Source organism: Myxocyprinus asiaticus, chromosome 36 (genome assembly GCF_019703515.2).
Source record: "Myxocyprinus asiaticus isolate MX2 ecotype Aquarium Trade chromosome 36, UBuf_Myxa_2, whole genome shotgun sequence".
Classification (NCBI taxonomy): Eukaryota; Metazoa; Chordata; class Actinopteri; order Cypriniformes; family Catostomidae; genus Myxocyprinus; species Myxocyprinus asiaticus.
Genome location: NC_059379.1, coordinates 11,483,257 through 11,505,042, shown reverse-complemented (window position 1 = coordinate 11,505,042; position 21,786 = coordinate 11,483,257). Strand labels below are relative to the sequence as shown.

The 21,786-nt window shown below is 38.1% G+C and overlaps 1 protein-coding gene and 1 long non-coding RNA gene across 2 annotated transcripts; both read left to right on the top strand.

The window, feature by feature from the left end:
- The first annotated feature begins 810 nt into the window (after positions 1–810).
- LOC127427452 (suppressor of cytokine signaling 3-like) lies at positions 811–4,208 on the top strand. Its single transcript, XM_051675070.1, has 2 exons — positions 811–1,024; positions 1,970–4,208. Exon 2 carries the CDS (start codon positions 2,144–2,146, stop codon positions 2,816–2,818), a length of 675 nt encoding a protein of 224 aa, XP_051531030.1. The 5' UTR covers positions 811–1,024; positions 1,970–2,143; the 3' UTR covers positions 2,819–4,208.
- A 10,847-nt stretch (positions 4,209–15,055) lies between these two features.
- LOC127427457 (uncharacterized) lies at positions 15,056–17,256 on the top strand. The gene is made up of 3 exons (XR_007894944.1): positions 15,056–15,134; positions 15,245–15,319; positions 16,699–17,256. It is a non-coding gene; the product is annotated as an uncharacterized LOC127427457 (long non-coding RNA).
- Positions 17,257–21,786: the final 4,530 nt, after the last annotated feature.

The following is a 21,786-nucleotide window of genomic DNA, read 5'->3' as shown; positions in this document are numbered from 1 at the left end:
TGGTGCCCATTCACTTGCATTGTATGGACCTACAGAGCTGAAATATTCTTCTAAAAACCTTCATTTGTGTTCAGTAGCAGTAAGAAAGTCATACACGTCTGGGATGGCATGAGGGTGAGTGTAAGTTCCTTTTTGGGCGAACTATCCCTTTAACTGCACAAATATCCCCAATGATGTGATTTGGAGTGTAGGGTGGTCTACTGCTGTCATCCTATAGATGGCGTATGGAACATATCCAGCGAGTATATGGGCTATGTACTGTATGTCTATAATAGAGTGTTCCTTGAATTTACTATCCTAATGTTATATTATTATAGGAATTTGGTCTCTAGACTTCGCCGTATAGCCTTGAATAACCTTATGGTAACAACATAAATGCTGATGATATGCAAAATGCTTTGCTCCCTACATTTGTTATTTTTTTCTTCATAAAAGTTTAAATGTTCCATTATGCATCCTTGAGGATGACCGTAAATGACTTTATAATCTAAGACTCTGCAATCAATGCAAATCAATCAATGCATAAATCTAATTAAGTGTGAATAAAACATAAATAATATGCAACATGTGTTTGGTCAGTGAACATTAGTCATAACACACCGACCGCATTTTATCCGCAAGGGCAATGCAACTTTTTCACCTTGTGTAAACGGGGAAGGGAGGGGAGAGAAATCCCGTAAAAAAGGGTCACACTGATTATTTATTGGCAATCCGCCACGTGCATGTGCGTGCGTATGTGCGCGAGTGTGAGTGTGTGCGGTTACTTTACTGGAACACTGAGGGGTGGAGCTTTTTAGAAATATCATTCTGTACTTCAACTCGATGGCACAAGCAGTAGGATACCTCCACTACCTCTGATAGACTTTAATACAGCTGATCACAGATCAACTGTACAACAACTGACATGAAACTGATCTTTATCACTTTTAAAGGGGCTCTATTTTGCATAAACATTTCTGAGGGAGTCACAAAAGGAGCTATGTTTTAAGAAAAGTCCAAGACTGAGTCGGATAACGCTTTGAAGGTAAATATAAAAGCTTTGCTCTTTATTCTAATGCACTGCAATTCGTTAAAAAGCATACACAGACGCTGTGCGTCTGCGGGCATTCTTGCATTAGTTAGTATAGCTTCTTAGGGGCCGTTCACACCGAACGCGTCCTTGCGCTTAAAAGCGCAGCGAATGGAATAGAACGCAAGTGTCGCGAGGCGCCTTTTTAAAACTCCTGCGCGAGACGCGGCGATACGGTCAAAGGCGGCCGTCACGCGCATGAAAACAAACAGAAAAAACAAATAGTAAACAGCGCGGACGGACGGAAAACCGCGTTCGGTGTGAACGACACTTTACTATGCACAACGCGGTCACTGTAAATATGCTGTCTAAATAAACTGTCTCATCAATTGTTGTACGAGCGCTATTGTATACAAGTTCAAAGTCTGGTTTAAGACCCCCTTAAATGTGCGCCATTCGGACTAAAACGACCTCAGTGTAACCTGAATAAGTTGGTGAATTTCTTTTCCAGTCAGTGAAGGGGTATTTACAATGTAACACGATCCACAGACCGTGTGTCATGAATGAGGAATTGGGTTATTCACAACGAACTGGAGGACCTCATTCATGGCCTGTTTTCTAATAGCTCGAGAGAGCGATCGAAGTGAATATCGGATTTACACGGTCGGCGGCAGAGCAGTTGGCTTGGACTAAAAATATAAATCTTCGTATAGGACGATTACATCATTGAAATGGTTAAAGTGTAAATGTGATGGGGGAGTGGGTTGCTTTTAATTGATTGGCAACACATGTGAGAAACATCCAATCCAGCTATAAGGACTATGAATCTGCCCGTTTAAATCTGAGCCCTCATAAATTTGATGTCATAGGAGATGTCAGTATTCCGCTGGCACAGGCATCTATTTTCACTGTTTGGTAGATGCTGACTTTTTTCCATTTTGTTTTTCCCCCCTCTCTTAGCTGCCTTCCATACCCACTGAGACACCATTTTTTCTGGATGTGGAAGAGGCGACAGAGCTCTGGGCATTTTGTTGGTGCTCTCCGGTGCATGAGCACCCTGGCTGGGACGGCCAGTCGGCCCTGGACCCCGAGCACCAGTGGTTGCCGGGTGGTACAGGGGGTGCGCAGAGCGCCATGGTAACGCAAAGTAGGTTTGACAACGCCATGAGCAGCAGCCCCTTTGAAGGCGGCGTGCGCCTGCCCCCCCACCGGTACAAAACCTTCAGTTCTAGGGCGCAGTATCAGATGGTGCTCGCGGCTGTGCGCAAACTGCAAGAGAGTGGCTTCTACTGGAACACCGTGAATGGGAAGGAGGCGAGCGCACTTCTGAGTGCAGAGCCCCCGGGCACCTTCTTGGTGCGGGACAGCTCAGACCACCACCACTTTTTCACCCTCAGCGTGAAAACAACCACAGGCACCAAAAACCTCCGCATCCAGTGTGACGCCAGCTCCTTCTTCCTGCAGACAGACCCGCGGAGTGAGCAGGCGGTACCGCGTTTCGATTGTGTTCTCAAACTCATCCATCATTACATGCCCTCCGCCAATGGAACCGGGACCTCGTCCAAGGTCCAGGCTGCTGGGAACAGTGTTGGACATGGTGGAAGTGCAGGAGATGGGAGTGCATACTTCATTTACTCCGGAGGGGAGAAGATCCCTCTGGAGCTACTGCGTCCACTGACATCCAGTATGTCTAGTTTGCAGCACCTTTGTCGCAAGACTTTAAATGGCCATATAGATGTGTCCACCAAACGGGACCAGCTGCCTCATCCACTCCAAGAGTTCCTCGAGGAGTATGATGCCCCTATCTAGCTATTCTTTAGAGCCCCATATGTGTTTTCGATGAGAAGAGCTACATGTGCGTGCCAATAAATGCTCACAATGGCGCAGAGTTGCATAAGTGGAGATTGATTGCACCTGACCTCGGTGTCTGCCAGTATTGCAGGCCAGATGTGCCTTCGACCTCTGGATTGTGAACTTTTTGGCAGGGTGCAGCCATTTGAAGGACAGCATGAGATATGTACTTCTACTCAAGTGGTTGGTGGCAAGGATCTGACATCTCAGTGGCTGTTGACACGAACGGATGCGCAGATCACGGTTGTTGTCCCTTCCATCCTTCTCTGTGTTCCACTGGCCAGTCTCCAAGACAGACTGCTGAAGATAAACACAAGTGATAGCTGATCAGTACAGGAGTTAAGTGTGCTGCAATGGCTACGATCCAGCTCATCGCCATTGATCGGGAGAGGCTCTCTCAATCCGTTTTATCCAGCTTGACATTTTTTACTTTCTCCTGGAAGGAAAGCATTGGTGTTTGCGATGACATACACATTTCCACTGCTTCTTGCCAAGTGTAATTGCCTCATAAGTGGGCGTGGGGGTGCAAACTGGGTGGCTACTTATTGCTCGCAACTGACACTGCTGTGTCTACTCTGGTGACTGAAAGAAAAGGGCCAATACAAGGGACTAGAGTTAAAGAACATGTGAACCGGACGAGAGGTCTGTAACTTTGGCCAGTTTGACCTCCCTTAGCCCTCTCTGGAGAAAACGGCCCCTGAGGACAGCTCAGTGGACTGTTACTTTGTCACTTGACAGGAGCCAAAGCAAACAGTATTTTCATTTGTGCTAGGAAAAGGCTGGCAACAATCGAACAGTGTTTATGATGAAATTCAAAGAAGATATGAACATTTAAATAAATTGACGTTCCTAAACTGTGAAACAAGTACAAGCACAGTATGTAAAATCTTTCTTAACTGATTTACTGTGTTTGACATGAAGGACTGTGTGACTTCTCTCATCACACGGAGAAGCATTTGTACTTTATGTGCTCATGAAAAATCAGTTATGCTTCAAAACAATGACACAGTGTTTGTTTCACTAGCAGGACTTGAAGTCTGCTATTCACTGAATGTATTATGAGTCTATGGAAGGGCTTATGGTTCCACTTGTAGATTGTCTTTTTGTTTCATATTTTGTCAAATCAAGGTTTTTACATGTGTGGCCACCAATAGGACAGCATGTTTTTTACTCTGTCTTTTATAAAGATGTCTCATCTTAAGGTCTGGTCTGATGACCACAGTGCAAGCTTGAAGATCAGAAAACAAAGGCATTAAAATAGAAAATGCAGCAAGAAACTTTGCACATATTTATATTTATAAGATGTTTCCATAATTTATATTAAAGAGCACTATTTTTACAAAACGGACCCCAACGAGTGCCTCACATTCTTGTTGTCAACTGGAACTTTATTCTTCCACACCACAGTCTGCATGCACAAGTTAAGTATTCATGATTGAATTTAGACAACTGCTGAAGAAAGCATTGTTTTCCTCTTGTTGTATACTCGCACACACACACACGTGAAATTACCACAACTGCTGTTGTTTTCATAAAAACAGGTCTGAGGCTTACCTTGAAGTGTATGTGAGAGTGTTTACAGGATGTCACTGAGTGCATTCTCTTTTTATCAAAATGTAACCATCTGCCTCTACTTATAGTGATCTTGAATGGAGAGTTCGCCCATAAAATAAAAAACATTGTCCTCATTTACTCACTCTCATGTTTTTCCAAACCTAAATGACTTTTCCTTTTGTGTGAAACATGGAAATGTTTGGCAGAACGTTAAGCCTCAGTCATCATTCAATTGTGACTATCAGTCCCCAGCATCTTCTTTTGTGTTCCACGGACAAAAGAAACAGATACAGCATGTGTTTGTTACAATATTAAAATTTTTGAGGAAACTAGTGGCTGTCAGGCTCCAAATAAGCATAATAAAAGTAGTCCATACGGCTTGTGCATGATATTCCAAGTCTTCTAAAGCTTTGTGTAAGAAACAGACTCCAGTTTATGTTGTTATTCTCTGAACATCTGATTGACAGCCATGGTCACCATTCACTGTCATTGTATGGAAAAAAAACCAGCGTGAACATTCTGCTATAAACAACTCATTTTGTGTTCCATGGTAGAAAGAAAGTCATTCAGGTTTGGAATGACAAAGGCATGAGATTATTAAAATTATGACAGCAATTTAAAGTTTTGTGTGAAGTATACCTTTAAAGCTACACTATGTAACTTTTGGTCCTCTAGCGGTTAAAAAAATAAAACTGCATGCATCTTGCAGAAGAACATTGTTTTGGCTGTGCTTAGACTCTGCTCCTCTGTGCGGATGAATGTGGTTCAAGGCACTAGGACATCTTATCAGAGCGAATGGACAAATAAATAATGAAAGAAAGGAAAAGACGGATATCCGAAAACATGTCATCTGAGCTGATAAGTGCCATATCTTATGCTGTTGTTTTGACTTACTGGAAACATTGATGTTTTGAAATAAATGAATTACAAAAGTTAGGCAACGTTTGTTAACATTAGACATAATGATTGCCAGTCTGATAAGATCAAACATTGTAAAGTTTTTATAACTACAGGAAATTCTGGCCAAATAGACCACGGTATTAACTAATTTATAGACTGTCATTGTTACCAACCAGTGGTCAACATCATTTCAAGACTCACATGTCCTTGGCAAGCCTAGGACTAAAGGATTTATTTATATAAATCATTGCTGTTATAAAGAAAAATACTCACGTGTGCTAGTAAGTGAAAAGTTCTGCACCGATTACAGTATAATTCTTGTATTTCACAACACAGACGTGTGTGTGTGTGTGTGATTACAGAACTATGCATAAACCATATCAGTAAAATATCTTACCTGTTGAGTTAGAAAAAAGCCATCGCTGGGTCACTTTTAAATCCTTTAAAAGTTGTTGCCACCTCTGAAAAGCCAAGCTGATGTTGATTTGGGTTTTACTGCGAACTCAGTCGCTTTCCCTTTTTGTTTATAGACTCTGCTCTGTTCGGGGTTTCTTTGTTTTTACACCGGTGATTCCCCGAAGGTTTGCCGTTTTGAATGATCCATGGTCAATTTTTCTCATTTGTTGTGACAACAAACTTTCAGCTTCACACTACTCCCACACCATAAACGCAGTACAGTAGCCAGAGCTTATTTTCTCTTGTACGGATATGACGTAAACTTGCATGGGCGAATGACGTCTGTATGCAATTTCCCGCGAAATCCATCCTGACAGTTCTAAAATATAAATCATTATTATAGGTTTATCAAAGTGTATTTGGGCAAAGTAAAGACATGCTTTGGAAGATGGATTTTTGTTGCACTCTCTCATTAATAAATGTTTGTAATTTTTTAACAAAAAAAAAAAAGTTACATAGTGTCGCTTTAACATCACTAATCCAGTAATACTCCAGTGTATACCCTAGTGAGATTTTTTGCAGATCATGCATTTCAGCATCTAAGACCTGAGCTTTTCTACTTTTTTAATTGATTAACCCCTCTCCAATTAATTTTCTCTCCTCTCCATTTAAGTAAAGGCTTTTATCAGCTCTCTGCCCTCTTATTAGGTGGTAATTAACACATAGTAAAAGTAGTAACTCAAACCATTAAATGTCTAAGAGAAAAAAAAACCCAATAAGCCTTGATAAACTTCCTGAGCAAACCCAATACAGCCCAAAACGATAAGATTTCTTTCTTACAGTGCAGTCTTTTCAGCATACGAGGACAAACGCTCTTATACAATTGAAAGATAAGCTTGGGGGAAAAAAAAAAAAAAGGGCCAATAACAGTCTTTTCAGAAGTTCTTATTAATAGTGTTAATCTGTAGTGGTGTGGTCATACTGTATATCAGTGTATTACTATCTAAGATTTTGATAAAACTATAAAAATAATAGTTAATTCAACTATAAAAGTAAATCCAGATTTTAATAGGGCATATACAGTATATAGAGGTATTAAAGCAAGTCACAATCAGCACTGATAGATTCTGCTGATTGGTATCTATAGCTACTTTGGAAAGCATACAAATCAACATTTTTTTATTTGCATGCTGTTATAGTAGGTCTAGATACATGAGAAGTCAAATAATGTATCACTTCCATTTCCATTCTGTACAAAAAGGAATATGAATGCTTTAAGTGCAAAAGTACTCAGAGATGACTTATCTAGTGTAATGTACAGTATTTTATTAGGATTTCACAATAAACTTTTCCACATCCTAGAGATTAGCATCTCCTTTACTCTGTTCTGCTTGTAAATTCCACACACATTTGAACAAGACAGCAACCAGTGGTAAAGAAGAGCCATCTAAAAGGGAAAGTTCACCCTAAAATAAAAGTTCTTTCATCATTTACTCACCCTTATGCTATCCCAGACTTTCTTTCTTATGCAGACCACAAACAAAGATTTTTAGCAGAATGTTTCAGCTCTGTAGATCCTCACAAAGCAAATTAATGGCTAACAAAAATTAGAAGCTCCATAATGCACATAAAGGCAGCATAAAAGTAATCCATACGACTGGTGTGGATGAGAAACAGATCAATAATAAGTCCTTTATTACTATAAATTCTCCTTACTGCACAATAGATGATGACATGCACGAAGAATGTGAATCGCCAAAAACAAAAGATGAAAAATGTGAACGTGAAAGTTGAGAATGATAGAAAAAAGGACTTAAATATTGATCTGTTATCATAGCACTTCTGAAGACATGGATTTAACCACTGGAGTTGTATGGATTATTTCTATGTGCCTTTATGTGCTTTTGGAGCTATAAAATGTTGATACCCATTCACTTGCATTGTAAGGATCTACAGAGCTGAGATATCCTTCTAAAAATCTTTGTTCCCAACAACAATTCACCCAAAACAACTGTTTCTATTTATTTGAATTTATCTGAATATTTTTTTCACAGATAAAATGACAGATCTGCACAGTAAGTATACAGTAACTAAGCACCCCAACCTATGAGAAAATATAGGCTATGTGTGTGCAGAAAAGTGAAAATACAGTTGCAGTAATTGTCTACAGGATGTTTATGTTTTACTGCCGTAATACCAGCTTCAGTTGAGGCTTTACAGTAAATCACCTCTGTGATCTCTCTCTCTCTCTCTTTTAATTTTTTATTTTGAATTTGATTCTTTTTTAATTTCGCAAATTTACTGTAAACCAGGATATGTTGATACTCCTGATGAGATTATTACGGACACAGATTATTACGATTAACAGATAAGTTATGAGCTGTATTGCAAATCACCTATTGTGGATGTAGTCTAATATGTGCATACATGTGTGTGTGTGACTGTGTGTATATCGGACTGGGAAACAGTCCAGTCCTCTTGTGTGTGTCAGTCCCATATTGTGGTTGACTTAACAGGAAAGGAATGTGAGGCCATTTTTATACATCCTGGCCTGCTGCAGGGGCCCCGGGAAGACTCTGCAAATGTGTGTATGTGTGCATGCATATAGGCATACATGTGTAAAAGATGGAGGATGTGTGAGGATAACTAAGATCCTTGTTGTGAAACACAAATTTGCACAACATGATTATAAAGTCTGTAATCAAGTCTAATGGTAATCGCATAGAATGAAAGCATTGTGTTAACAACATGTCACAAAAAATTTCCCAGTGAAAGCAAAATGGCAAACTAACATGGTTTTGCTGTCATCAAAGCATTGAGTCTACTCCTGCTGAAAGCTACTTTGCTGAAAGAGAATGAGGGAGGCTCTCCATTCTCTCTCAATTTCTCTCTTTCTGTCTCTTCTTTCTTCTCTCTTGTACTATTTTCACTTAAAGGAATGGTTCACCCCAAAATGTAATTCTATCATAATGTACACTGAAAATCATACCCTCTGCCACAGCTCTCAAATATAATTTGGGTTTGCATATTCAAATATGGAGTGCCAAGACGTATCACGGGAGTTTCACATCCGTCATGCCAAACACCTTTTGTTCTTGTGTATCCTGTGACCAATTATAATGCGGCATGATTAAATATGCAAAAGTGTAAATGAAGTGTAATAGCAATGGAAGAGGGGAAGATTTTCAGTGAATATTGATTAAATTTAATCTTTTCCTCACACAAAGCTATTGTATGGCTTCATAAGACATGAAATAATGCACACAATTCATATAGGCTATATTTATGGAACTTTGATGATGTGTGTTTCCAGTGTCCTTCAGTTACCCTATGGTTTCCACAGGCTTTAGCTTAATGACATCATCAGCATAGAAAAAGGTAGGTCCCTTTGATCTATTGATAATCTTGGCATGCACATTCAAAGTATGCACGTATACATGCACTGTATACATGCACTGTCAAAATACAATGTGTTTTCCAAATGCCAAGTCAGGTTTCCTATTTACATATTTTTCAAAAAGGCATTTAATATTATAACCTCTTTGCAAAAGTCTGTTACAAAACAGCTGATTCTGCACTGCAATTCTATTCTATATCTATTCTATTATTAATCAAGACTTCATCTTGTTTTCCAGTCAAAATATGTAAACATCTTTTAAATAAGACAAATTTACCTGAGAAACAAAATTGCATACGATATTAAGACTTGTTTTTTAGAGAATGTAACTCAAATAATGTGTTCTTGCTAAAAATTTTATTTTTTAAAACAAGTAAATATATATATTTTGTCTGAACAATGGAAGAGGGGCGCAGTGTGGAAACAGTGAATATTTTTGCAATTCTTTTTAGTGCCACTATTGGTGCAGAATTTACACACTCCACCTTTAAGAACATTTATGGTAGATATTTTTAGAGCAATCAAGACAAAAATGCAGATTGTAAATATGATGTTTTTTGCATTGTACATATGCATTTGTGATGCTACTGTTGGCCAACAGACAAAGCAGAAATAAAAACAATGTACAGCAGAGTCACAAATCAAACACATAATATTTCAGACATACATTGAAGTTCTTTTCCCTCCAGTATGACTGCATACCCTGCTTACCCAAAAATAAGCCTTTAGATTTAGATTAGATCCCTTTAAAGGTTACAATCTACTTCGGACTGTTAGTTGGACCTGTGTGCTCTGTAAAGCAGCATGTTTGAGTTAGAGGGTTGAGTGAGGGAGTGTTGGTTGGACCTACTCTATGTTCCCTGCTAGAGAGGACTCTTGTGGGGGTCATAGAATGCGGGCTGGGATGAAAGAGGCCTCATGGGACAGATTTACAACAGGGACTTTGTGGTCAAACAGCTAATGGCTTGAGGAATTACTTGAGTATGTCCGAGATATTGAGGGGGAAAGGGGAGGGGTTACTGAGTGGCGAGCAAAAGAAAGAGCTGAGATTCCCTCTGCCCTTATTTTCCAACGACTCATGAATGAAAGAGGGACAATAGGTTGTGTTTTCAGTTTTCACCCAGTCACAACCAAGACCACACTCTTCTTCCCGCTCTTTCCCTATCCTCAAATCCAAACAATTCTTTACTCACTCCTCACGCGTGCACACGCACTTGCAAAGGAACAAAGTCCAACTATCCCCCTCCCCATCTAACACACATGGTTCCCATTCCCTTCATACCTCCTGTGCCATCAGAGCTCAGTTTCCAGGAAAGGGGCTCTTTAATTGAGTTGACTCTTTACTGCTCTTGCAATGTGAGTGAGTGAGAGAGAGACAGAGAGAAAGAGAGGACACATTTAGACAGGAAGGGGAGGTGCAGAGCGGGAGCTCATGCACAAACTCACGCGTTCCTTTACTGTAAGAACTCATTTCCCCCCTTCTGGCTGGTCTTTTTCTTTTCGGCACCCTTTCCTTCTATGTGCCCTTGCTTTTCACTTTATTTGGGTCGATCTCGGTACAATTCCATTGCATGTTGAATTTTATCGAACATGCAAATGAAAAATGTACTAATTCCATCATTGCACTGTCATGCAATACGAGTGCATGTTTAACTGACTCATTTTGGTTAACTAAAGAAAATTAGACTTTCCTTTCGAACAGAAGTGTCATCCCTATTTAAAAATGTAAAGCCAAGTGGATTGAAGGAGTGCAACTTCCAAATAATAATAATTACATTGCACAGGTACTGTATTATAGAAAAACATTTTTTGTCTTTGTGTAAAAATGAAGTTGCAGAACTCATGTAGTCAGTCCGACCAAGTTGCACCTTCTGCAGATCCTTTGGCTTAAAGGGATAGTACACCTAAAACAAAAAATTCTGTCATCATCTAATTCGTGTTGCTTGAAAATCTGAAAAAACACAAAAGATAATTATTTTGAAAAATGTCCAAGCTGCTCTGTTCCATACATTAAAAGTACATGGACATCTCTGGATGTAAGCTCATTTGCAAGTTTGCTTCATAAAATAAATAAATTACATTAAATTAAATAAAAAATAATTGTATATAGGGTCAAGATTGGAACCCTGGTCCCAACCATGTGGTCAGAATCTCTACCACTAGACTAAAAAGTCACAGATATACTGTTAAATATTATTACGTAAATATTGTTTATCTAACAATAGCAGGCAGCTTTATTTTGAGTGATATGCCCAAAAAAGGATTACAAACAGAAGTTCAGAGTGACTGATCAAGAGTTGCTTACCCTCATTTGAATGTCAGAAACTTTCTCTGTTCCATTGTTTTGGGAAATACAGTATATGTTTCTAGCCATGAGATCAAGTTACACAAAGTCCTTGTATCATTCATGAACTTAAATAGTCACATACAAGCCACTTAGTTTTGCATTTCTTAAAGGGTTAGTTCACCCAAAAATAAAAATTCTCTCATCATTTACTCACCCTCATGCCATCCCAGATGTGTATGACTTTCTTTCTTTTGCTGAACACAATCGAAGATTTTAAGTAGTTTTTCTCAGCTCTTTAGTTCCTTATAATGTAAGTGAATGGGTGCCAAAATTTTAAAACACCAAAATCCACATAAGGGCAACATAAAAGTACTCCAGACGACGCTGGTGGTTAAATTAAAATATTCTGAAGTGATTTAATAGGTGTGGGTAGGAAACAGATCAATATTTAAGTCCTCCCTGCTAAGTCAATTATCACTTTACTTTCCCTTTCTCATTCTCTTTCTTCTGTTTTTGGTGATTTACATCCTTCTTGTATATTTTCCCCCTAATGGGCAGGGAGGAGAATTTATGACAGAAAATGACTTAAATATTGTTCTGTTTCTACCACACCTATCATATCGTGTCTGAACACACGGATTTAATCACTGGAGTCATATGGATTACTTTTATGCTCCCTTTATGAGGATTTTGTAGTCAAAAATTTCAAAATTTTGGCATCCTTTCACTTGCTTTGTATGGATCTACAGAGCTGAAATATTCTTCTAAAAATCTTAATTTGTGTTCTACAGAAGAGAGAAAGTCATACACATCTGGGATGCCAGGAGGGTGAGTAAATCATGAGAGAATTTTCATTTTTGGGTGAACTATCCCTTTAAGAATGGTAATGAAGCTAAATAAATCCTGCAACATTTTTGTAGATTTCCAACATATTTTAACTCTCGTAATCCTTACATGTATGTGCATGTCTTATTCACTCAGCTCTTATTTCTGTCACCAATACATTCCCATTAAAGGAGAACTTATCAGGGGTGTAAAGTAACGAATTACAAATACTCACATTACTGTAATTAAGTAGTTTTTCCAAGGGATTGTACTTTTTTAAGTAGTTTAACATTTTTATACTTTTACTTGAGTAAATTTTAAGTGCTGTAACTGTACTTTTACTGCGCTATTTTCCCTCCGTGTTCGCTACTTCCATGTCCTGATTTTTATTTTTATCTATCAAAATGATTGGCTAGGGAGAGTCTCGTGACTCCCGTCAAATCAAATCACACGTAAAAAACTTGAACGGCAGCTGTAGATCCGGTGTCAACTGTTATGGATGTGGAGGATGCCTCAAACACAGTTCAACACCTGAACATCATGGCCGCACCTGAAAGGAAGGGCTTTTCGCCATGAAAAAGGCCAATTGCTTGATTGTGTCATGTGAGTTTAGCTTGCTCAAGCCAGATATCAGCATTAATCCTGCCTCTAATTTTAAGAAACATATCGAGGTAAATTTAATATTTCTGTTTACTAGATTCTGTGTGTCTATAATGTAGCCTGTAAATTAACTATCTATCACTGAGATTATTGGGTTGATGTGAGAGATTAAGGCAATGTTATCAATAGGGCTGGGCGATAAAATAATCTTGATGTTTATCTGAAAAAACAAAGAAAAAAAAAAGAAGAGATATCGATGATAAAATTTTGAGTAATTTTCTATACTTAGCCTATGTTCTGCATCTAGAGCAGGGGTGTTCATTACATCGATCACGATAGCAAGACAACCACTGGTTGGTTGATCTAGATAAAATATAAAAGATTGACTTTTTTTTCTTCCTGACGGCTAATGTTTGTGCACTTTACATGTGCCTAAATGATCAGATACACTTTATAATTCTGCCAATGCCTGTCTTGGTGAGGCATTAATGTAAACGCAGTTGGTTTGGTCTAAAGTGAATGTAAACAGTGGGACAAAAAGCGTATTTGCATCAAAATGTTGGACTTGAAGTGTACATGTAAACAAATTGAGCACTGTCTATGTCATATAAAGGCTACTAATCAAACAACAATAACAAGGAAACGAGTAAACCCCTCACTACTTTTGGCTGAATAACTTGAGTAGCTTTAAAAGTATTAATGTAATAGAATAAAACAGTGACATTTTTAATAATAATATTTTTTAATAATACCGACCCCTGATGTAGAGATTGTTCATTTGTATAATAAATTACCAGGAAAGTAGAGATGATAAAATCATTTATAATTATGCTTAGCCTTTATCAAGTTTTTTCTAATACCTGATAGAAAAGTATCATCCTTTGTAGAGCAATACTTCAGGCAGAACATTCCACCAGTCACAAACTTCAGAAAATTGTGCATCATGAATTAGAATGAGAACACAACTATTTCTGGGCTTAAAAGATACAAGAACTAAATCAATGTGGAACATTGAATCTCAAAAGGAGTTCAATGTGGCCCCCCATGTGCTACTTAAAGAAATAGTTCATTCAAAAATGAAAATTCTCTTATCATTTACTCACCCTCATGCCATCCCAGATGTCTATGGCTTTCTTTCTTCAGAAGAACACAAATTAAGATTTTTAGAAGAATATTTCAGCTCTGTAGATACATACAAGTGAATGGAAGCCAAAATTGTTACGCTCCAAAAAGCACATAAAGGCAGCACAAAAGTAATCCATATGACTCCAGTGGTTAAACCATGTCTTCAGAAGTGATATAATAGGTGTGGGTGAGAAAAAGATCAATATTTAAGTCCATTTTTGCTAGAAATTATTCTTCCTGCCCAATAGATGGCGATATGCATGAAGAATGTGAATCACCAAAAACAAAAGAAGAAGAAAATGAAAGTTAAAGTGAGATTGACTGAGCAGGAAGGAGAATTTATAGTAAAAATTTACTTAAATATTGATCTGTTTCTCACCCAGCCTATCATATCTCTTCTGAAGACATGGATTTAACCACTAAAGTCACATTGATTAGGCTACTTTTATGCTTATTTATGTTATTTTTGGAGCTTCAAAATTTTGGCATCCATTCACTTGTATTGTGAGGACCTACAGAGCTGAAATATTCTTCTAAAAATCTTAATTTGTGTTCTGCTGAAGAAAGAAAGTCATACACATCCAGGATGGCATAAGGGTGAGTAAATGATGATAGAATCTTTGTGTGAATTATTCCTTTGAAGCCCGATGTGGCCCCTGTACCAAACAACTGCTCTACCCCCTCTATTGTGCGGGACATGACGCACCAAGTGACCCTGCTTTTTAGTGTTTTTTTTTTTTTTTTGCATTCCTTGTATTGTTTTGAACATGTTTTATGTGCAACAGTAACTCTCTCTGTCGGAATTAAGGGACATTTAGACATTACAAATAAACTGATTTTAATGTAATTGTTTCATACATTATGAAATAAAATGGAGATCATTGTATTGAAAATAACTTAGGAAAATATTTTTTATGCAGAGTGTGAAGATTGAAACAGATATTCATAGCTCTGTGGTGATAACTAAGTGTAACTGAAAATGCGTTTTACATTTGAACTGTAAACATGGACAGAAAAAGACCACACAATGAAGTTCAAAGAAAACCAAATAACCAATGGCATAGACAGAGAGAGAGAGAGAGAGAAAAAAAAAAACAGAAAGAAAAAGAGATTGCCGAATGTTTGAAAGATCTGAGCACAGGAAGCCAAAGAGATGAGAGAGGTTTCCTGTCTGCGCTGTTGGACAAAGAGTAGGTAACACCTTAAGCTATTCTATACGTTTCTCAAACATAAATAAACCACTCCTCACACTCACTCGCATGCAATCGCCTGAGGCAGTATGTTTTTTGTGTGCTGACAGGTTACATGTAGGCGTATTTTGATGGGAAGAAACCTCACTGAGATCACTCGGCTGACTCCTGCAATACCGAAGCTGGTGAGTGAGAGTTCACTGCAAAAAAAAAGTTTTACTCTTGATTTTTGACTTGTTTTCCAGTAAAAATAGCTAAACATCCTCAAAACAAGTTTAATTTACTTGAGAAGCACAATGACTTAAGATATTAAAAGGATAGTTACCCAAAAATGAAAACTCTGTCATTACTTACTCACCCTCATGTTGTTTGAAACCCATAAGACTTATGTGGAACACAAAAGAGGAAGATTGTTCTGAAAATACAGTCTTATTTAACATTAACTTTCATTGCATATTTTTCCATACAATGAAAGTGAATGGTGACTGAGACTGTACATTCTCCTAAACATATCCTTTTGTGTTCCACAGAAAAAAAATGAAAGTAGTTATATGGGTTTAGAACAACATGAGGGTGAATAAATAATGATAGAATTTTTATTTTTGGGTGAACTATCCTTTTAATATCTTAAGTCATTGTGCTTCTCAAGTAAATGTGTCTTGCTTAAAGGATGTTTACTGTAGATATTTTTTACTGTAAAATAACATAACTGAGCGGGAAGTATATAGAGAACTGCTAAAAGTAAAAATGACAAGGGTCATACTTTATATTAGGTGGCCTTAACTACTATGTACTAACATTAAATACATACAAGACTATGTATTTACTACATGTTGTTATGCAAAATACCCACATTTGCCGCTACTGAGGTTGAGGTACGGGTAGGTTTAGGAGTAAGGGTAAGGTTAGGGTTAGGATTAGGGGTTAGAGTCAGGTTTTGGGGTAAGGATTGGGTTAGGGGTAAAGTTAACAGTGTAACTACAAATGTAATTAATTGCAAGTTCTTTAAATTTAATTACAATGCAACAACATGTATGTACATAATAAGTACATTGTATCAAATGGTTAAGTACATAGTAGTTAAGGCCACCAAATATAGAGTGGGTCCATGACAAGAAAAAGTTTCTTTTAGGCCAGTCAGATTGCTTGGCTGTTTGCCCTGCTGTGTTTTCACTTCTGTCTCACCTTATGACCTGCAGTGATGGACTGTCAGTTTACTGGAACAAAAGCACTGCCATTCCAAGGGTGGCGTATTTCTTTTCGATTTGAACGGATATCTGATATGGTGTTTCTCTTCTCTCTTTACTAAAGATATTCCTATAACAGTAATTACAGCCCGCATTTACTGTTTTAAAGAAAAACTTTCTTTCAGCCTTGTTTGAATCTTCATTGTTCCTGATAACGAGAAACCAAACCATCAATAGCTGATTGTGCTATTTCAATTAGTGTGCTAAAACTTTCAAATCTAACAATTTGTTATTTGTTTAGTAGAATTGACTGATTTTGAATGTATTTGGAATATTGAATTTTTTTCAAAACATTTTTTTAATGTGGTGGTATAAAGCACTGTGATGGACTGGCCACCTGTCCATGGTGTTTCCCTGCCTTCGGCCCGAGACAGCTGGGATAGGCTCCAGCACTACCCACGACCCTGCATAGGACAAGTGGCTATAGAAGATATAGAGTGTGAATGTTTGCATTTTTTTGTATTGTCTTGTATACTATTCCACTTTGTGGGGGGCCAAAGGCAAATTTCCATGAGAGTGGACAATAAAGATTCAATCTAAAATGTAAAAATATTGTCTATATTCCTGCGAGTATCAGTGGTTGTTGTCCAGCATAATGAAACATTCTGGGTCTAAACAAAGTAATGAACTGTAAGTCTATAATCCTGGATGTAGTTAAAATTGCATGATTCATCTGAACCAGTAAGCTTGAAGAAATGTGTTTTTGTACATTCAGAAGTTCCAAACGTGTGCTATAGACGCAATTCTGTTCAATGGCCAGCAGTCACACCCTTGACTATCTCTCATTCTAACAAAACTGCCTAACAGATGAACACAAGAACTGTCCCAGACTAACCTGTTCTTCATGCTTAAAGGAACAGAAGAAATAAAAATTCTGCCATTATTTTGTCCCCTTCATTTCATTCCAAACCTGTATGCTATTATTATTATTTTTCTAAAGGATAAATTATGAAGATTTTTTTCTGCACCTCTTTTCCAAATAAGGACAGTTCATAGTGACTGAGCAGTTAAGCTTGTCCATAAAGGTAAAAAAAAAAAATATATATTAGGTGTCTTAAACTAAAATGTACTAAAAAAAAAATTTTTTATTACAATTTTTATTCATTCAAACAAACAGGATTACACAAACAGAGCATACACACACTGAATCAATTTATAAAATGATATGTCCCTTCCCCTGAACACCCCCCCGCTACACACAACCAGTGGTCCAACACAAAATGAAAATAACCACACATACAGGAAAAAAAGAAAAAAAAAACATTTAAAAGGAAACACTTAAGAATAAATATATATATATATATATATATATATATATATAAACAATCTAATTTAACAAATATATATCCAAACCAAACAAAATGTCTCTCTCCATAGCCCGTCACCGAGCACCCCCCAAAAAGGCCAAAAACCTGCCCCATTTCTTATCATATGCAGCCGAATTGCCAAGCCGTCTGTATGACATCTCTTCAAATGACGCTACCTTGCCCAATTCGGTGCACCATTCATAAAAAGAGGGAGCGCCTGTCGACTTCCATCCCCTCACAATTATCTGTCTCCCGATCATCACGTCAGTGAGGACTCACTTCTTTACATACCCATCAGCTATATCCATAACCCCCCATCGCCCAACACACAAAGTCTGGGACAAAACAGAACCTGAGTGCCCAGGACCTCGGAAACAAAATTCTGGACTCTCAACCAAAACTCCTGAATCCTCAAACAAGACCAGAAGGCATGTAATAAATCTCCATCCTCCAACTGGCAACGCCAACAGGTGGGTGTGTCTTTTAAACCCAGCCTATACAATCTAGAGGGGGTCCAATATAATCGATGCAAAATCTTAAATTGCATCAGATGGACCCTTGCATCTCTAGATGTAGACTTAATGTTTTTTAGAATCCTATTCCACACTCCCTCCTCCAATACCAAGTTCAAATCTTTCTCCCACAATCTCTTGAGAGAAGTCGAAGTTCTGTCCCCCAGACTCTGAATTAACAGAGAGTAATACACTGATGCCTCATGACCTTTTCCAAAAGCAGAAATCACCTCTCCTAGAGTATCTGCTACTTTAGGGGGGTGTATGCTACTCCCAAAAATAATACAGAGCAAGTGGCGTAACTGAAGATATCTAAAAAACTGAGATCTAAGGATCCCAAAATATTGAACCAAATTTTCAAAGGATCTCCTCACACCACTCTCATAAAGATCACAGAGTGTATTAACCCTCCTCGCAATCCACTCTGACCAACAAAAAGGGGACTTATTAATGCATAGTTTGGGTTTTAGCCATAGGTTCAAGGCAACATTTAGATAATTATCTGAGTTAAACACTCTGGACACTTTTGTCCATACTGAGTGCAAATGAGAAATGACGAGGTGTGATTTAACTTCTCTGGTTAGTTTGATGGAAAGGCTTTGCAATGGCAAAATAGGGGCAAGCAGTTCTTGTTCAATGCAGAACCAGGGAGGAGCTCTTTCAGGTGGAAGCGACCAATGAGCCAAATGTCTGAGACTGAATGCATAATAATAAAACAGAATCCTGGGTAGGCCTAGCCCACCTTTGTCCATCGGCCTATGTAACTTACTTAAGTGTAATCTGGGATGTTTACCATTCCAAATGAAGGACTTCGCTATGTTATCAAATTGCTTGAAATAAGAGAGGGGGACATCTACCGGGAGAGATTGTAGCAGGTAGTTACATTCTGGAATACAGTTCATTTTAATAACATTAACCTTCCCAATAATTGATAAATGTAATGAAGCCCACCTGCCCACATCGCTTGAAAATCTTTTTATTAAAGGGTCAAAATTAACACTAACTAAATCAGACAAATTTGCTGGGAATAAAATCCCCAAATACTTAATGCCTTGTTTGGGCCATTGGAAGGCACCTGGCTGGAAAGCCGTTACTGGACAGTACGCGGTCAGAGCCAAAGCTTCGGATTTAGACCAATTAACTTTGTATCCTGAGAACTTGGAAAAGGAATTAATAATTCTGTGGAGGCAAGGCATAGATCTAGTTGGTTCAGAGACAAATAATAAAATGTCATCTGCGTAAAGCAGAAGCTTATGCGCCACACCTCCCGCCATCACCCCTGGAAAATCATCCTCCTTTCTTATCGCGGCTGCTAATGGTTCCAGGGCAAAACAGAACAATAAAGGGGAAAGAGGGCAGCCCTGCCGATTGCCCCTATCCAGAGTCAAATAATCTGAAATGAATCCATTTGTTTGTACCGCTGCTACAGGGTGTCTATAAAGTAACTTAATCCAACCAATAAATGTACTCCCGAATCCATACATTTCCAAAATCTTAAAAAGATAATCCCATCCTAACATATCAAATGCCTTTTCAGCGTCAAGTGAGATGGCAGCGATCGGAGTCTGATCATTCGTCACTGACCACATGATATTGATTGGACGCCTGATGTTATCAGAAGAGCTGCAGCCTCGAATAAATCCCACCTGATCTATATGTATAAGAGCTGTTATAACTTTACTTAATCGGTTAGCCAAAATTTTTGCCAAAATTTTTACATCTAGCTGGAACAGGGAAATTACTCTTACACTCACTTGGATCTTGTCCTTGTTAAGAATCAGACTGTTCATGGTAGGGGGAAGCTTTCCATTATTTAATGATTCTGTATAAACTTCTAACTTCTAAGTGGAGCCAATCCTGTAGCATAAGATCTAAGAAAATTCAGCGACAAAGCCGTCTGGCCCGGGAGCCTTGCCTGTAGGTAAGACTTAATTACCTGGTCAAGCTCCTCCAAAGTTATCTCAGAAACAAGAGAATTTTTTTGCTCAGTCATCAATTTAGGGAGTTCTAATGGTTCCACAAAGTTTCTAATATCTTCATAAGTAGACAAAGACATGGAACTGTAAAGATCAATATTGAATTCTTTAAAAACATTATTAATATCAATGGCTGAGGTAAAAATTTCACCACCAGCAGATTTCACTGAGGGAATGGTAGAAAAAGACTCTCTCTGCTTCATATATCTATGTCTTGCCCTGAATAATCAAAACTCCACCTTCCGCGACAAAAAATAATTATATCTATATTTCAGTCGGGTCAGTTCTCTGAGGCCATCAGACGACATTCGGTGCTTCAGCTCTGCGTCGGCACTTTTAATATTCCCTTCCAACTCCACAAGTTCTTGTGCTTTAGATTTTTTGATAAATGAGGCATACTGTATGATCCGACCCCTAAGAACATCCTTAAGTGCCTCCCAAGCCATGCCCACAGAGGATACTGAGGACCAGTTGGTCTCCATATAGACATTGATTTCAGTCTTTAACATTTGTTGGAAATCAGGATTTTGCAAAAGGGATACACTAAAGCGGCAACTATATGATTTCTTTTTCTCTGTGTGTGGCAACATCTCTAAATTTACCAGGGTGTGATCTGAGATTAAAATGTTTCCAACTGAGCAATCAACAACAGATGAAATTAGTGACTTAGATATAAAAAAAATCTATTCTAGAATAAATCTTATGGACTGATGAAAAAAATGTATAGTCCCTACCAGATGGGTTCAAAAGTCACCAAATATCTACAAGACCAAGATTTTTACACATCCTGTGAAGCGTCAGTGTTGCTCTAGGGGGTTTACACACTTTTGTTCACTATGATCAAGGACTGAGTCCATCAATAAATTAAAGTCTCCTCCCAATATTATATCATGAGGATGCCAGCGGCTTGCAACATCCCTTCAAGATCTATATAAAAGCCCTGATCATCAGCGTTAGGTGCATAAATATTAGCCAAAATCAATCTTTGCCCCTGAATATCTGCTAAAACAATAATGACTCTTCCTAATTTATCATTAATCTGTTTGAGAAATTTGAATTGTGGATGTTTACTTATCAATGTAATGACTCCCTTAATCTTACTCGAGCCAGCACTAAAGAAAGTATGACCACCCCATATCTTTCCAAATTTTTCAGCTTCCTGCAGGGAAAGATGCGTTTCTTGAAGAAAGACTATATCATTTTGCTTACGCTTAAGAAAATAAATAACCTTCCTTCTTTTTATGGGGTGCCCCAACCCATTCACATTCCATGTGGAGAGAGATAATCCATTTACATTAACATTTTACATATTGATATAATAAAAAAAAATAATTGTATGTCAAAAGCAAAATTATACAGACCACATTCCCCATTAATGCAACAATCATACCCCGAACTTCCCCCCAAACAAAACAAACAGAAAAAAGAAAAATGTGCGCATTAACCCCGCGCACGACAGCGCCAACAGGCAGAATAAACACAAAGAACGTGTAGATTAATTCACAGAACTGTCTTGAAGGTGTGTTCCTCCACAAAACATATTCCAGCCGATATAAAGCCATTCAGTTTCCTTGGACAGATAAACATTGTTCAGTGAGCCAGCTGTTATG

Bases quoted from the DNA above. Each gene is read 5' to 3' on its own strand.
- LOC127427452 (XM_051675070.1), top strand. From the start codon at position 2,144: ATGGTAACGCAAAGTAGGTTTGACAACGCCATGAGCAGCAGCCCCTTT.